General features: G+C 43.4%; 2 protein-coding genes across 2 annotated transcripts in view; one reads left to right on the forward strand and one right to left on the reverse strand.

Annotated features, from left to right (window-relative positions):
• Nucleotides 1–3,491, reverse strand: part of INVS (inversin) — an 83,290-nt gene extending 79,799 nt beyond the window's left edge. Inside the window, exon 1 of the mRNA XM_058027190.1 lies at nucleotides 3,413–3,491. The gene's annotated coding sequence lies outside the window, so the exon portion shown is untranslated. The remainder of the gene's footprint in view (nucleotides 1–3,412) is intronic.
• Nucleotides 3,492–3,585: 94 nt separating this feature from the next.
• ERP44 (endoplasmic reticulum protein 44) overlaps nucleotides 3,586–14,360 on the forward strand; it is a 47,592-nt gene continuing 36,817 nt past the window's right edge. The window contains exon 1 of the mRNA XM_058021254.1: nucleotides 3,586–3,796. Within this exon, the coding sequence (XP_057877237.1) occupies nucleotides 3,740–3,796 (57 nt within the window). The 5' untranslated portion in view covers nucleotides 3,586–3,739. The remainder of the gene's footprint in view (nucleotides 3,797–14,360) is intronic.

Raw genomic sequence — 14,360 nt, forward strand, 5'->3', positions numbered from 1 at the left:
TAAACTTCTGTTAAAAACAGAAAAGAAAAAACACGGGTTTTACCAGTGAATTAAATCTACCTCTAGCCAAAATTCACCAGAAAAATAGCCTGCATTAAGAAATATATACCTATACATTGTAGTTTCATTGCCTTAAACACAAACTTCAGTCCATAAGCTTTGTCAAAGTCTGTAAAGTGTTTCTGTGCAAATCAAACAGACTGTTCTTCAGAACAGTTGCCATGCATGCTTTAATTCAAAGCTTAACTTTCAATAAAGTTTGTTATCAAGTATCAACTTATTATAGTCCTCCATATAGAATCACAAAATATCCTGAACTGGAATGGACACACTGGGACCACTGAACAATGGACACTTCTGGCCCTGCACTGAACGTGTCCAAGAGTCGCCCCAGAGCGCTGTCTAAACACTTTTTGAACTCTGTCAGGCTGGTGCTGTGACTACTTGCATGGAGCCTGTTCCAGTGCCCAAGCATGCTCTGGGTGAAGAACCCTTTCCTAATATCCAACCTAGACTTCCCCTGACACAACTCCAAGCCATTCCATTCGGTCCTGTCACTGATGATCACAGAGAAGACATGAGTGTCTGCCCTTGTCCCCCCCTCACAAGGAAGTTGTGAGTGCAATGAGGTCTCCCCTCAGTCCCCTCTTCCCCAGGCTGAACACCCCAAGGGACCTCATCATCTTCATCGTCTTCCTCTGGACATTCTCTAATGGTTTGATATCCTTCTTATACGGTGGCACCCAGAACTGTCCCCAGCACTGGAGGTGAGGCTGCCCCAGCTCAGAGCAGAGCAGGACAGTCCCCTCCCTTTCCTGGCTGGTGTTGCTGGGCCTGATGCCACCCAGGACACCCCTGGCCCTCCTGGCTGCCAGGGCACTGCTGACTCAGGTTCAACTTCCCATTGACCAGGTCCCTTTCCACAGCACTGCTTTCCAGCATCTCACTCTCAGTCTGTCCAAGCACTCAGGTGCAGAATCCAGCACTCTGCCTCGTTAAACCTCACACAGTTGGTGATTGCCCAGGCCCCTGACTTGTTGAGCTCTCTCTACAGAGCCTCTTTGCCCTAGAGGGAGATAATAGCTCCTCCCAATTTTGTATCATTTGCAAACTTGTTTAGCATCCCTTCCAGTTGCACATCCAAGTCAATAATGAAGAAATTGAAAATCACAGGGCTGAGGATGGAGCCCTGCAGAGCCCCACTAGTGACAGGTCCCAGTCTGATGTCACCCCATTCACTGTAACCCTTTGTGCCCAACCCATGAGCCAGTCTCTCACCCATCACATGACCTGTTTATCCAGTTGTGTATTGGGCATTTTGTCCAGGAGGATAATGAGAGACAGTACTGAAAGCGTTACTGAAATCCAAAGAGATTCCATCAACTGACCTTACTTCTATTGGGCATACACCTTGGTTTTTTTCCATTAGCTCCAAAAGAAGATGCCTGGTAAGCCAAGCTAGCTTTCTACCTCGTGTGTTTGACCTCTGACATTTTGGAATTGCCAGCCCCTGTGCTCTTAGGAGGTGATGCTCAAGAAGTGACCAGTATTGATGGACCCCAGCACCTCCACAAGCATTTTTTCAGGGGATCTCACCATCTAGTTCCTCCATTTCCTTCACGTTTTACCTCTCAACAAATAAACTAAAATAAAAGAAGTCTAGGGGCAGCAGCACAAAATTCAGCAAATAGCAAAGAACTCAGTGAAGCACCAGAAACATCCCAATAACATCAACAATAATTTTTCCATAAAACTGACTGCATACAGAAGAGAATTAATAATGAAAAAATGTTAATAGTTTCCTGATGAAAGCAACGGTTCTGCATAAAGTGTTAGTAATTATACAGGTGAGAGAAGCAATCCATTGCCTCTACAGCAATTCTTAGTAAAGTGTTATGATTCCATTGAATGGGCTAATTCTGCATCAGAGAAGTTCTGAAATATTAAGAGGGACTTGAAAAGGAAAACTTGTAACATTCCTCAGGTATTTTTCTCACATATATAACAAACAGATTATATATATAATATATATATATATATAACAAACAGGCTGCTGTCTGGAAGACTTGCTTGATAAAGATCCTCATTAACAAAAAAATGAGACATAGTCAATAAAAAACCCATGAAATAAGTAAAAGGTCTGCTTATAAAATGCTACATAATTGGCAATATCTGTAATATGCATCATATTCTTGGAATCAAGTAAATAATTCACTTTTCTTCTTTAAGCTAACATGTAGAAAAATATTAGCCATCTCAAGTCACTTAAAATGAAGGAACACTCATATGGACACCAAGGCCTCTTCAAGGTGAAATTTTATACCAAGCACAATATTTTGTCTACTTTGCATAACACAGCAAGAATTACATCACATTTCCACTCAGCAAAACATGAGGTTGTTAAAATTTAAACATGATAGCACAACCATGCTATCAAATTTTATTGATAGTTTCCAAGTGAAGACAGCTTTGAAAAAATATCAAAGATTTTTCAAATGTGAGTTAGTGCACAAGATGCTCGCTCTACAGATCAAAGAGCACAAGTTCTTAAGGTAGTCATAGCAGAAGAGATAAAAGCCAAGTTTCAATTTCAGACAATAAGAGATACATGACTTGTATGTATATCTACGTGTGTGAGAGTGTTTGCAGCTCACGAAACTGACAGGCCACGAGATCTTTGCAGGGCCACACAAAGTCTGAGCCTGTCAGGCTTTCTTTAAAACCAAGCGAGCCCTAAGTTGAAAAAGGCCGATGTGAAGGATTTTCTTCTAAATGGTGTTACACCCGTCCCCCTCCTTACACACGTGTGCACACTGGAAATGTGACAAACGCAAAGCGCAGCCTTCTGTCATCTTTTTGAGACAGCTCTGCAAGGTCTCAGAGCGTGTACGTATTCTGCAAGGTCCAAAGTTTTACTGGAAGAAAGCCGAGCCCTGAACTTCAGGTGTTCTTCATTTTCAGCATTTACAGCTGAGGAAGCGACAGAAAGCGCAAATCTGTGGAAGCGCCAAGGAATAAACATCAACGATGACGCTCCACGCGAGCTGAAGTTTCCCAACCCGCCCAGCCCCGTCACACACAGGCTTCCAAGCACAAAGTTTCCTCCCAAACTCCGAGGACACGAAGCCCCCAAGGCGCACAGTTCCTGAGCTCCCCTTCTCCTGTTCCCCACGCCAAACACGCGTGCCCAGCCCGGGCTGAAGGCACAAGGCGGGATCGAAAGGAAACGCGGGCAGCTGCTGGGGGCTGGCACGGAGCGATCCAGAGCGGAAGAGGGTGCGGTGCCCCGGGACAGCCGCGCCACCACGGCGGGAAGGGTTAACCCTGCCTCGCCCAGGCCGCCTCCCTCTCGCCTTCCTTCCTCCCCTCCCTTCTCCCCAGCCCGGCGCTGCAGCTGCGCCCCGTAACTCACCTCCACCCCGCCCTTCTCCTCATCGCGCCGCCGCCTCCAGGCACCGCCCCGCGGGCAGCCCCGGTGCGCTCTGGGTTCCACGCCTCCTCTCCCGCTCTCCCTCTCTCTCTCCCCTTTCCTTCCTCCTCCTCCTGCTCCGCGCCCTCCCCTTCCCGGAACTACGCTTCCCGGCGTGCCCCGGGAGCGCGCGGCGGAGCGCGGGCCCCGCGGTGGAACTTGCCCGGGTGCTTCCTGGCGACGGGGGAAGTGCAGGAGCCGCCGCTGCCGCCGCCGCGGAGAGTGGGAGCCGCGCTTCTCCCCTCCCCGCTCCCGGCCGCCCGATCTACCATGAGACCCGCCATCTTCCCGCTCCTGCCTGACCCTGGCTGCCTCCTGCTCCTCCTGGTAAAAGCCGCCGGCCCCCGCTGCCCTTCCCTTCCCTTCCCCGCGCCGGCTCGGGCAGGGCGGCGCTGGGGTGGCCGGCGGGCCCCGCTCGGGGCTCCTCTCTCGCTCCCCTCCCCCGCCCAGCAGGTGCCGGCGGCCGGCAAGGAGGGAGAGAGGCCGGGCGGGAGGGAGCGGCCCCGGCGGCGGGGCCCGGCGGTGTGGCCGAGGCCGATAGGCTGCGCGCACGGGGTGGGGCCGCGGCAGGGCCCGGGCCCGGGGCAGTGTCCGGGCGGGCGGCGCGGCCTGGGCCCGGCTCTGGGGGTGCCGGAGCCGGCGGGAGCGGCCGTAACGGCCCTAACGGGGGCGGCTCTGCAGCCCCCTGAAAGAGGCTGTGGGCAGGAGTAGGGGCGGCCTCCTCTGCCAGGGCGGGAGGACGCGGTGGTCCTCAGCTGCGCCAGGGGAGGTGTAGGTGGGACGTGAGGAGGAATCTGTCCGCAGCAAGGGCCATCAGACACTGGAGTGGGCTGCCCGCGGAGGTGGTGGAGTCACCGTCCCTGGAGATGTTCAGGAATGACTGGATGTGGCACTTAGTGCCGTGCTCTAGTTGACGCGGCGGTGTTGGGTCATAGGTTGAGCTCGATTATCTCAGAGGCCCTTTCCAGCCTCATTGATTCTGTGATCTTTAGTTGACAGACTACAGCATTTTTTTTTCTTAGGCTTTTTTTAGGCTGGCATTACATGCATGACCTAAGCCACCTTCCAGCTTTGCCAGTACACAAATGCAATCATTGATGTGTGTGTTTTGTGGAGATAACTTGCTTGCCCTATAGTTCTTTTTTTTTTTTTTTTTTTTTTTTTTTTTTAAAGAAAGAGGAACCAGTCTGCTGTGGTGATTCATTCTTACTTTTCCAGAGATATATTGGGTCAGATTCTGGACCTTTCATAATATAAGTGACTTGAAGAACTAAGGGGGACTTGTGTGAATGAAATGAATTTTAGTAGGATTTTTCTCTTAAGATACTAAGGATTTTAGTCAATCTATTTTAAACGTTTGGAAGAATAAGAGGGGCCAGAAAACTAAAGAATAATTGGAGGTAATGGTAGATAGAACTCTAGAAGTCCAAGGAAGTATACTGAGTAATATAGCTGCTAATGAATGGATGAACTGGTTAGGAATGTGAGGACACTTCTGTAATGAACAATACAAGTATTCATTATCCCTTTGAAATGTGCACTTCTAGCTGGGTAAGCTCTGGGTAAAATAGTATGAACTTGCTGTCATTTCAGGGTTGGAAAACACATGTCGTTGGTAGGGTTTGAAAAAACACTTCTGAAATGTTTATATATAGATGGTAATAGCATGCTAAAAGACTATATGAGAGACTGAAGTTAGGAACCTCATACTTTTCAGTCATCTGTGTATTAAAGCAATATTGCTTATGTGCTAGATTGGTTTTCACTATTGTTTTACGTACAGACTAATGAGCAAAACCAAGGAGCATGTGCTGTTCAAAGACACCATGGAATGTGTCCATTAAATAGACAACTACAAATTTGAAGAAGTGGGCGGAAGTCAGTGAGTTTTTCTTTCTTCATGGCACAGTTGATCAATACAAGTTAAATATGCATCAATAAGAATTATGTTTGCCAACAAAAAAGAAAACTAGCAGGAAATAGCTGCAACTATTGATCTGCAACTTCTCTGTATTTTGTCTGCTGTTTCTTTGTGTATGGCTCATTTAAACCCATTTCGAATGTGGTTTAAAATAATAGAATACATAAAACTTTAAGAAGAATACAGTTCATAGGTTTGTTTTTTTTAAAAAAATAAAATTAAATGCAATGTTATCTGTGTAATTATTCAGTGTCATTTTATCACCCGTGGTCCTGTGTTGTAAGATGCCTAGTTACATGAATCAAGCCAATGAATCATGCTTTTTAGTAGGGTTGTTAAAGGTTTTGGAAAAGTTGTTCCAAGCAGTCTGGGAGTGTGAGGGGTCCTCTTTCTTCAAAAGGGCTGAAAAAACTTTGCCTTGTTCAAAGAGGCCGCCCCTCACCTGGCCGCAGCCTCCTTTGAAAAAACTTTGTGTGTTGTTTGTTTTCTTGTGATACTCAGTGTCCCTGATGTCCTGAGATGTATCAGATAAGCTTTGAAGTTCCGGTAACTTTGTTTTTCTTGTTACCAACTGCCTGGAATACTTAAGACCAGCAGCGCGACTTGGCCTTCTGCTCCTCGTCCAAAGGGTGTGCCACCTAACAGAGGCTCTTGGAGCATGGCATATTTTGTGGATAAGTGAATTTGTTAGTGTTACATCAGGGTTTCATAAGACAGAATACACACTGATATGTAGCTGTGAAAATGACTTGCTAAGCTGGTCTTGCTTAGTAGTAGCAATGAAGTTATGAGGAATTCTTTTGCAGACTTTTGGATAAGCATATTTCTTTTCCAGATGGGAATTTAATATGCTGCAAAAAAAGAAGAAAAGATACAATGTCAAATCAAAATAAATTCTCTTGTTTAAAGTTTGACAGATCACTATAGTTGTAAAGGGCTTTGTGTCTCATATTCTTCTGTGCTAATATTCTTCTTCCCTGGTGTCACTGAAGGTTGGGTTGACAGGAGGGAGATTGCAGTGCAAAGGGATACCTGCAGTCCCAGCACAACTCTTTGCCCTTCCAACTTTTCAGCATTGTACTGGGCTGCTGGGAGTTGAGAGGAATCCGGAGCAAGGACAGGGGAGGTGCAGGCTGGCATGACCCCTGCCTCAAGAGCTGAGAGGAGGGGTGAGCAGGGCACAGCACAGACTGCAGAGGGTCCTGTACAGCTGTTTGTTGGCAAGACCAGAATAAGAGACGCACAGAAATGTCATGGGGCCCTTGGAGAGTGAGATGTGTCTGCTTGTTGGTATGTTTCTTAATACTGGGCAGGACACATCTTTAAGATGAATCTGAGACAGTGGAATAAATGCTGACGGGAGAGTGGCTCATCACATTGTCCCCTAAGGCAAGGTGTGGCTCTCTGGCTTTGCTCCATCATTCTGTATGTTTGCCTGTAGTTGCAGTCAGGTATACTTTGCCTTTAAAGAAAATTCTAGAACAAGACACCGTTGCACATGTTTCTTCTGCCTGTGTTTGAGAGGCACTTGTATTGCTCAGTGCTTCCCTGGGAGGCCCAGGCACAGTGCCCCTGAGCAAAACTGTGGCTGGAGGAAACCACCAACCGATAGTGAGGGAAATAAAGAGGGAAGTTCCTAACTGGAAAAATACTGTAGGGTAATATTTTTGTTTCTTGTTTAACTGCCACTGCATTTCATGTCTTGATAACATGACACCAAGTACCCAAATAATGGCAGTAAAATTAAATAAAAATTGTCTTTTAACTTAGTGTTAAATGTGTAGTAGGTTGCCCAAGAAGAAGTTGAACTTTGTAAATTTTATGTCTAGACCATATATAGCTGTGCATTTGCCTCTCTGCATTTGTATTAGAAAACTAAATTTATAATTGAGACTGCTGCTCAAAATATCATATTCTGAATATGAGCATGAGTCAGAAATTGTAATTACAGACAAAATTTAGACCACTATGCCTTATACAATGAAATGGGTTCCCTTCGAGGGTAGCACAGGGCTTCTGAGTTGTCCATCATCTGCCATGATTTCTAAATGAAAAAGCAGGTAACTGAGGAACATTGCTCTCTGGAGAGGGAAAGCAGGGGAGTCTTGAATCCCTGTGAAGACAGCTTGTATTCTTAGTGCTATGCTAGGCAAGTTTCCTGTTTGGAGTGCTCAGGAGGGAAAAGAGGATAAACTGAACTGTTTCTTGGAACAGAAGACTCTAACAATGCTGGAAAATGTCTAAATGAGTTATTGACACTAAGATCTCAGAGATTCTGTTGCTGGTGGCTGTGATGACACACTCCTTGCTTTTTTCTTTGATATCTTTGCTGTTCACTTCCATAATCTGCTTTGGTTTTTGTTTGGTTGGGTTTTTCATGGTTTTTTGGTAGGACAGTTTTCCTAAGCAAGAGACTGATCCTTATATTGCTTTCTCAAGAAAGCAGCATTACTATATGGTTTAATCAAACCTAATTCATTTGAAAGACTTTAGGATTATGTGCTGCTTTCAGGAAAACCAATTTTTCACCTTGCAGACTCTTTTATAAGCCTCACTTGTATATCTTCCAGATGTTTTGTTTGCTTAAGAGGAGGGAATTGTCTCATGCATAAGGCAAGTGTACAAAAATGTATGCTGTAAATTTTATACCAGACCTTCTTCAAAACCTCTTCAGGAGAGTCTAGAGATAATTCAAGAACAAGAGCTTTAATAATTCTTTAAGTGGGTTTGGATGCATTAGCAGCAACTCATTCATTATTCCCCCCACCCCATTTGAGAGTGAGTTCTCTGGTGGTCTAGAGGAGGAAACAAAGCAACATTTGGGGAGGAAAGCAGAAGCAATACAGGGTGCAGAGATCAGAGCCTAAAGAATATTCTTCCAAAACTCCAAACTGGAGAAAGCTCCTGAAGAAGTAGAGGAGAAAAAGTGTGTTATAGAGATTTAAGAAAATAAGTGAGATCAAATTTCCTTTTGAGTGTTCTGCCTTTAGTCTTCTTTTCTCCTTGACATGTCTTCCTTCATCAGGAGCATCCTAACCATAGGTAGAAACACATGCACTTTTCTTTTCCAACACTTTTAGTAATGTCAAGTGCTCATATTGTCTAGTTAAAAAAAGTTCATAGATAAGATTTTAGAAGTTTGAATAGCTTTAATTTTGTTTTCAAATTGACTGTCTCTCAGGTATTTCTTTTTACATTGTTAAGAGTTATTCTGCAAAGTTATTGCTATACTATAACACTATCTCAGAATGTTTTTTTCACTGCTGGTTGAGGATGCTCTGTTTTTCCAAACCAGCTGTAGTACTGTTTCCACACTTTGGTAAAAGAGCCTTGCAAAAAGCAACAAGGCATATTGGGAGAGAATTCTGTAATTTTTCCTATTTTTATATATGCTACTACTGAGAAACTGACTACCCTGGTAGTACACCCTTTATAGCTAAGAGCCATTCATGCCATTAAAACGTGTGCAAAGTTCCAGTACTGTGTCTTCCAGAAAAGCACATGTGACTTGGAGCTTCTTCTAGAGAAGAAAGTGAGAGAACCAAAATCTGGAAGCTCCTTCACATACATGCACATAGACCTTTAGTGGTAGTGATCCACAAGATCTGCTCTATGGGTGCTGATAGGACATAAAATGTTCTCTACAGTGGCACTAAGCAAAATGCAAAGTGCAGTGCTCTGTGCCTTAAACCATGTAGTGGTTGGGAGGGTGAAAGCATTGAGGATGCACGTGGCTACCTGAAGGCAGGTGCTCTGGGCATACTTTCAGCAAATAACTGGGAATCATAGATGCAGCACAAGGCTTCTGCTGAACACAGTAAATCTCCTTTTCATCTGAACACAGTAAATCTCCTTTTCATCTGTTGTTGTTGTGGTAAATGTTCTAGGTTTCTTCCCTCCTTTCTTGATCTGTGTCTGGCTTTAGCAAGAAAGCTTTGATGGAGAGGAATACTAAAGAGTCTCACTGTGTTTACCTGATAGGATCAAGTTGTAGAGTTCTGATTTTTTTTGATGGCCACTAGAAGTTTGATCATTTAAATTTTAAAGGACTTCTTAAAGTCATCTGGTTTTACTCCCTGCTCAGTGCAAGACTAACTTGGATGGAATTGCTCAGGTTTTTTTCCAATTGTCTTAAAGAACTCCATGGATGGAGGTTCTGCAACTTCTCTGGTCACCTGATTTGGTGTCGAATCAAAACTTTGTTGCAAGTTTTCTTTGAGAAGTCTGTCTGAAGGTGTGGATTGTATACATTGTCTGTTGTCCTGTCACTGCATCTTTAGGAAGAGTCTGCCTTCTCTATACCCTCTGATTAGGTCGCTGGTAGCAACAGTGATAACTTTTCCTTAAGGGTGAACAAATGCAGCTGTCTCACCCTCTCCTTGTATACCCTGGTCTCCTGTCACTACTCACCTTCACAGCCATCTGCTGGGCTTCATTTCCATATGTTAATGTCTTGTACAGGTGGTCCCAAAGGTGGGCAGAGTCCTCCAGATGTGCTCACACCAGTGCCAGATGAAAGGAAAGAATCACTTCCTGTGGTCTTCTGGCTACACTTTTGCTAACACAGCCCAGTGTGTGATTGTCTCTGCTTCAAGGTCACGCTTCCGACTCCTGTTCAACTTGCTCCCCAAGACCTTTTCTGCAAAGCTGTTATCCATCTGGTTGGCTCCCAGCCTGTTATTCCAACAGAGATACAGGACTTTGCCTTTGTGGAACTTTGCAAGGTTTCTGTCAGGCCACTTCTCCAGCCATTTGAGGTATCTCTGAATAGCAGATATTCCCTCGAGCTTCACGTAGTTCCTGTATCCTTGGGGAATTGCTGAGGAGGTGGTCTGTTCCATCTTTCTGGTCATTCCTACAGACAAATCTCAAACCCAGTGTTGCTCTGGAGAAACTTCCTTAGAGGCCACTCGGACATGGTATCTTTGGTTACAGCCCTTTGAGCTCAGCAGTTCAGCTGCTGTGTCACTCACTTCATAGTTCACTTATTCAGTGCATGCATCAACAATTTAGGTCTAAGGATCCTTTGAGGTGCTATGTTAGAAGCTTCCTAAAGTCAAGGCAAACAACATCCAGTACTCTTTCCTTGTTTACAGAGCTAAATGTCTTGCCACAGAAAACAGATTGATTTACTTATTCCAAATACATGCTGGATGGATGTGGCTTCTGGAAAGAAAATTTGTTTCCATGATTCTCCTGGTGACCTAGAGAAAAAAACATTTGTTCTGGGTCTGTGTCTCTGTATACATCCCAGTTGCAGAAGAGCTTTCTAACTTGGTCTTCTACTCATGTGAGTAATGCTTCTTTCCCTGGAACTCTATTATGGGCTCAGACCTCATCAGTATAAAATCAGCCAAAGACAACATTGAGTGTCTAAGCCTTTTCTGTGTGCTTTCTCTCTATGTCTCCTGCTAGCTGAGCAGCAGCCTACAATTTTCTTCCTCTCTTCCTCTCTTCCTCTCTTCCTTTTGTTGCCAGCTTACCTTGACATCCCTCTCTCAACTCCAGCTGAGCTTGGACTGCTGTCAGCTCAAGCAGTGTTTCTGTCTTCCTACCAAGTATTTTTCTTACCTCTACCTTCTGTTTGCTCCCTTTTTTTTTTTTAATCATCCAGAAATTCTGTGTTAACCTGTGCAAGTCTTCTGCCATGGCAGCTTTGTGCCCAGTGGAGTGGATTGGTTTTGAGCTCTGAAGAGGTTCTCCTTGAAGGTCATCAGGCTCTTGGGGTCCTTTTGGCTTTCTGAGACGCGGTTTATGAGTGAGCTGAATTAAGACTCGAGTGCCTTCGAGTCTTGTCACTTTATTCAATGGTCCTGTGAGGTACATATTTTTAAGTAAAAAATAAATATCGTAGTAGATTATAGATGGGATTTAGTGTGAGCTCCAGTCATATATGTAAAAGTTGCATTATCAGTGGCAATGAAGTGAAACACAGGAGATCCAAAATCTTGTTTCCTGAAAGATGTAATTTTTCACATTTTACGTGTTGGAGTCTCCCATCTGCTTCACTTTGGGACCAAAATGAAGGTTATGTTAATTCACAGAGACATTTCAGGTATGTGGTTTGCTACATTGTTCCAAAGCAAGATACTGCTCTGTGGCTTAGCTTTCTTTAATGACTAAAACTTTTTATCCTAAATGATGTTCAGGAAACAGGAACCTGAGCAGAACATAGAACTCTAGAAATGGAGGATAGTAAATGACCTGGTTCCTTGGCATGTTTTTTTGCAGCCAGCCTGTCTTCTGCCTTGTTTGGCATCAGTGATTCTTGCCTGTTTCTTGTGTGTTTCATTGAGGTGCATCCAAAAAAAGTATGAATGTCTGCAAGGGTTTTTTGGGTTTTATTTTCATAAATTTGTGAAAATGAGAGAAGAAGAGCAGTCTAATTTCTGTTGTAAAATAACTGGCAGTAAAGCTTATATTTTGTCTCCAACTGGATTCGTGTGGCAATCAGGCATAAACACAGAGAGAACTTGTTCATTAGGAACTCTGCAAGGAAGTATTTTGAAAGGCAAGGAATAGGTGCCTGTTCCAATGGTCTGGAAAAAGCAAACAACAGCTGTGATAGTGTTTTGCTGTTTCCCATAGCTGTCGTGATTATGAAGTGATGATATAATTAACTTTCTCAAAAGCTGCACAAAGGGAAAGCTTTTCAGTGATGTATCCATATTTGTAATCCCAAGAAAAGCTTTTTGTTCCTTTAGTCAGTCTATCACTTCTGACTCTCGTAATTTACTGAAATCTCCTTTCTTAACTCTTGCTAGAAACACTTAGCTCCTAGATTCTTTGCCAGTCATGCAAAGTATGAATTTTCATGAACGTGTGTATGAAACAACTTTTTTTCCTTATTTTTTTCCTTCTCCCTATTGAGTCAATTCACTTGGGATTTTGGACACAATAACTGAAAGACAAATTGGTTGCTTCACAAAGGTAATTAAGACAGTATGTGGTGCAGGGGGTGAACAGTTAGGGATTCTTTCCTTCTAATGATCCGTTAATTAGTGAAGGGAGCTCAGCGAGTGTTCGGGCCTCTCAGGAATTACCTTCGAATGGCATTTAAATCTGCTTTGGTTAAAAAGGTGTAATTGAAGGGGGAGAGGTCTTTTTAGAATTTTTTTCTGTCAACATAGGCCAGCAGAATTTGCTAAACCAATGCAAATGTCCACATATAATTGGTGTTATGTAGAGAATAAATATTTTTAAATAAACCATTAAATAGCTGTGATACCTCACTGGGGGTTTTGGTGGCAGTTTTGGTTGCAGCAGGCTTCCCTGTTGAGAGCAGTGAGATTGCTCCATGAAGCTGGTTGACTGCAGAGCCAGGGTGTCTGAAACTTGCTCCCAGTTCAAGCACTGCACCATGTTAGTGCGTTCATACTATTTTTAGGACCAGTCTGGAATACTTGCTTGGATGTTTTTGTGGGAGTCAGCTTGAAGCTGGCAGGTCTAATATTCCTTGAAGAGAAGTAGACCAATCTCTGTATGATTCCCTTTTGTGCGTTTCAGAATATCTGTGGTATGTGTCCGGTCGTCTGCATTATTTATTCTTCTGCTGTCCAGAGTAATCCAGGATAAATTGACTGCATATGTGCAGGACCTTAGCAGCTGTTTAGAGCAGAAAGGAAATAGGTCTTATACAGTCTGAAATAAGCCTCTCATTCTTCAAGGTGCATGCAGCTGTGGTTCCCAAAAGTGAATTTTTCTTTTCAGGTTCAGGTAGCATTGCTTTAATCAGAGCTTTTCCCTAGAAGATAAGCCAATGGATTAATTTGTAAAAAGATATCTTTTTTTTTGTTTTAACCTCCTCATTTGAATTGGAAGACTTTTCCAATGCCAACTTGTCAATTAGAATGCAGCTGTGGAGTAGTATTTCTATTACACAGAATCACCACCTATTTGGAAAGATCTTTTCCATTATCTACTCATATGTCATTTTAAGGTAACAAATAATAAATGCTAGCCTAAAAATTGTTTGCTAGAGACAAGCTAATGGATGTCCCAAGAGCTTTAATACGCTATGATTGGCAGTTTCCATGTGTAGAGTAGAAGTTTGTGGAGTGTGCATCACAATTATGCCTGGAATGAAGAAATAAAATAACCAAAGTAATGTAAATTCAGATTATGTTTTAAGTGGATTTATTCTAAAGTTCAGAGTTCTGATGTTAAGGGAACGATAAACAGAGATTATCAAAATGCCACTGTCTTTTAGAAAGCTTGTAATTTTGACGTTCTGAGGTGTTCCTCATTTTGATTTCTCAGAAGAAGAGGGAGGAGCAACACTGGACTGAATCTTAGTGGTTTTAATGTGTGGGCAAACACTTCATACACTACGAGTGGCTGCATCACAAATTATTATAGCTGTCTTTTGATAGTTGTACAAACAATACCTTAGCCTCTTGCTGCAGTATTAGCCGGTAATTTGAGGAAAAGTGGCATCTCAGTCATGCGGAAGGAAAAATAAAATCTGTAGCACAAGGAGAGTCCTAGTGATATTGGTAGTATTGGTGCTGAAAGCTCTGGATCTGAAGTTATAAATGGGTGGTTACATGTGGGTTCGTTTGGTGGAGATTGAATAGCATGACCTGACTGTGTAATAGTGAAAGTGGGAGAGTCAGAATTGAAGTTGAACTGCTGATTGCCGCAGAATCATCCATAGTTTGCTGCCCTGCTCCATTGTTTAGTTCTGACCGTTATCACCTTCAGCATCAAACAAGGATGAGCTGAATCACAATGGCTGTGATTCTGTGCTTTCAAAGAGATTTTGTTATTCAGAAGTACAGACGAGCAGCTGCACTAAGGTAAATGGTACAATTTAAACAGTGTTATCGAAACTGGCTTGTCCACTTGTCTTCCCTTATATTCCCCTTGGAGTGCAAGTTAAACCACTATGTTTTGCATCCCTTTGGGTGGACTAGATGACCCAGCTGTATTTTTCATTTAAGTATTTTGTTTGTCTATTTGTTGCTTTTT

Source organism: Melospiza georgiana, chromosome 1 (genome assembly GCF_028018845.1).
Source record: "Melospiza georgiana isolate bMelGeo1 chromosome 1, bMelGeo1.pri, whole genome shotgun sequence".
In the NCBI taxonomy this organism is placed as follows: domain Eukaryota; kingdom Metazoa; phylum Chordata; class Aves; order Passeriformes; family Passerellidae; genus Melospiza; species Melospiza georgiana.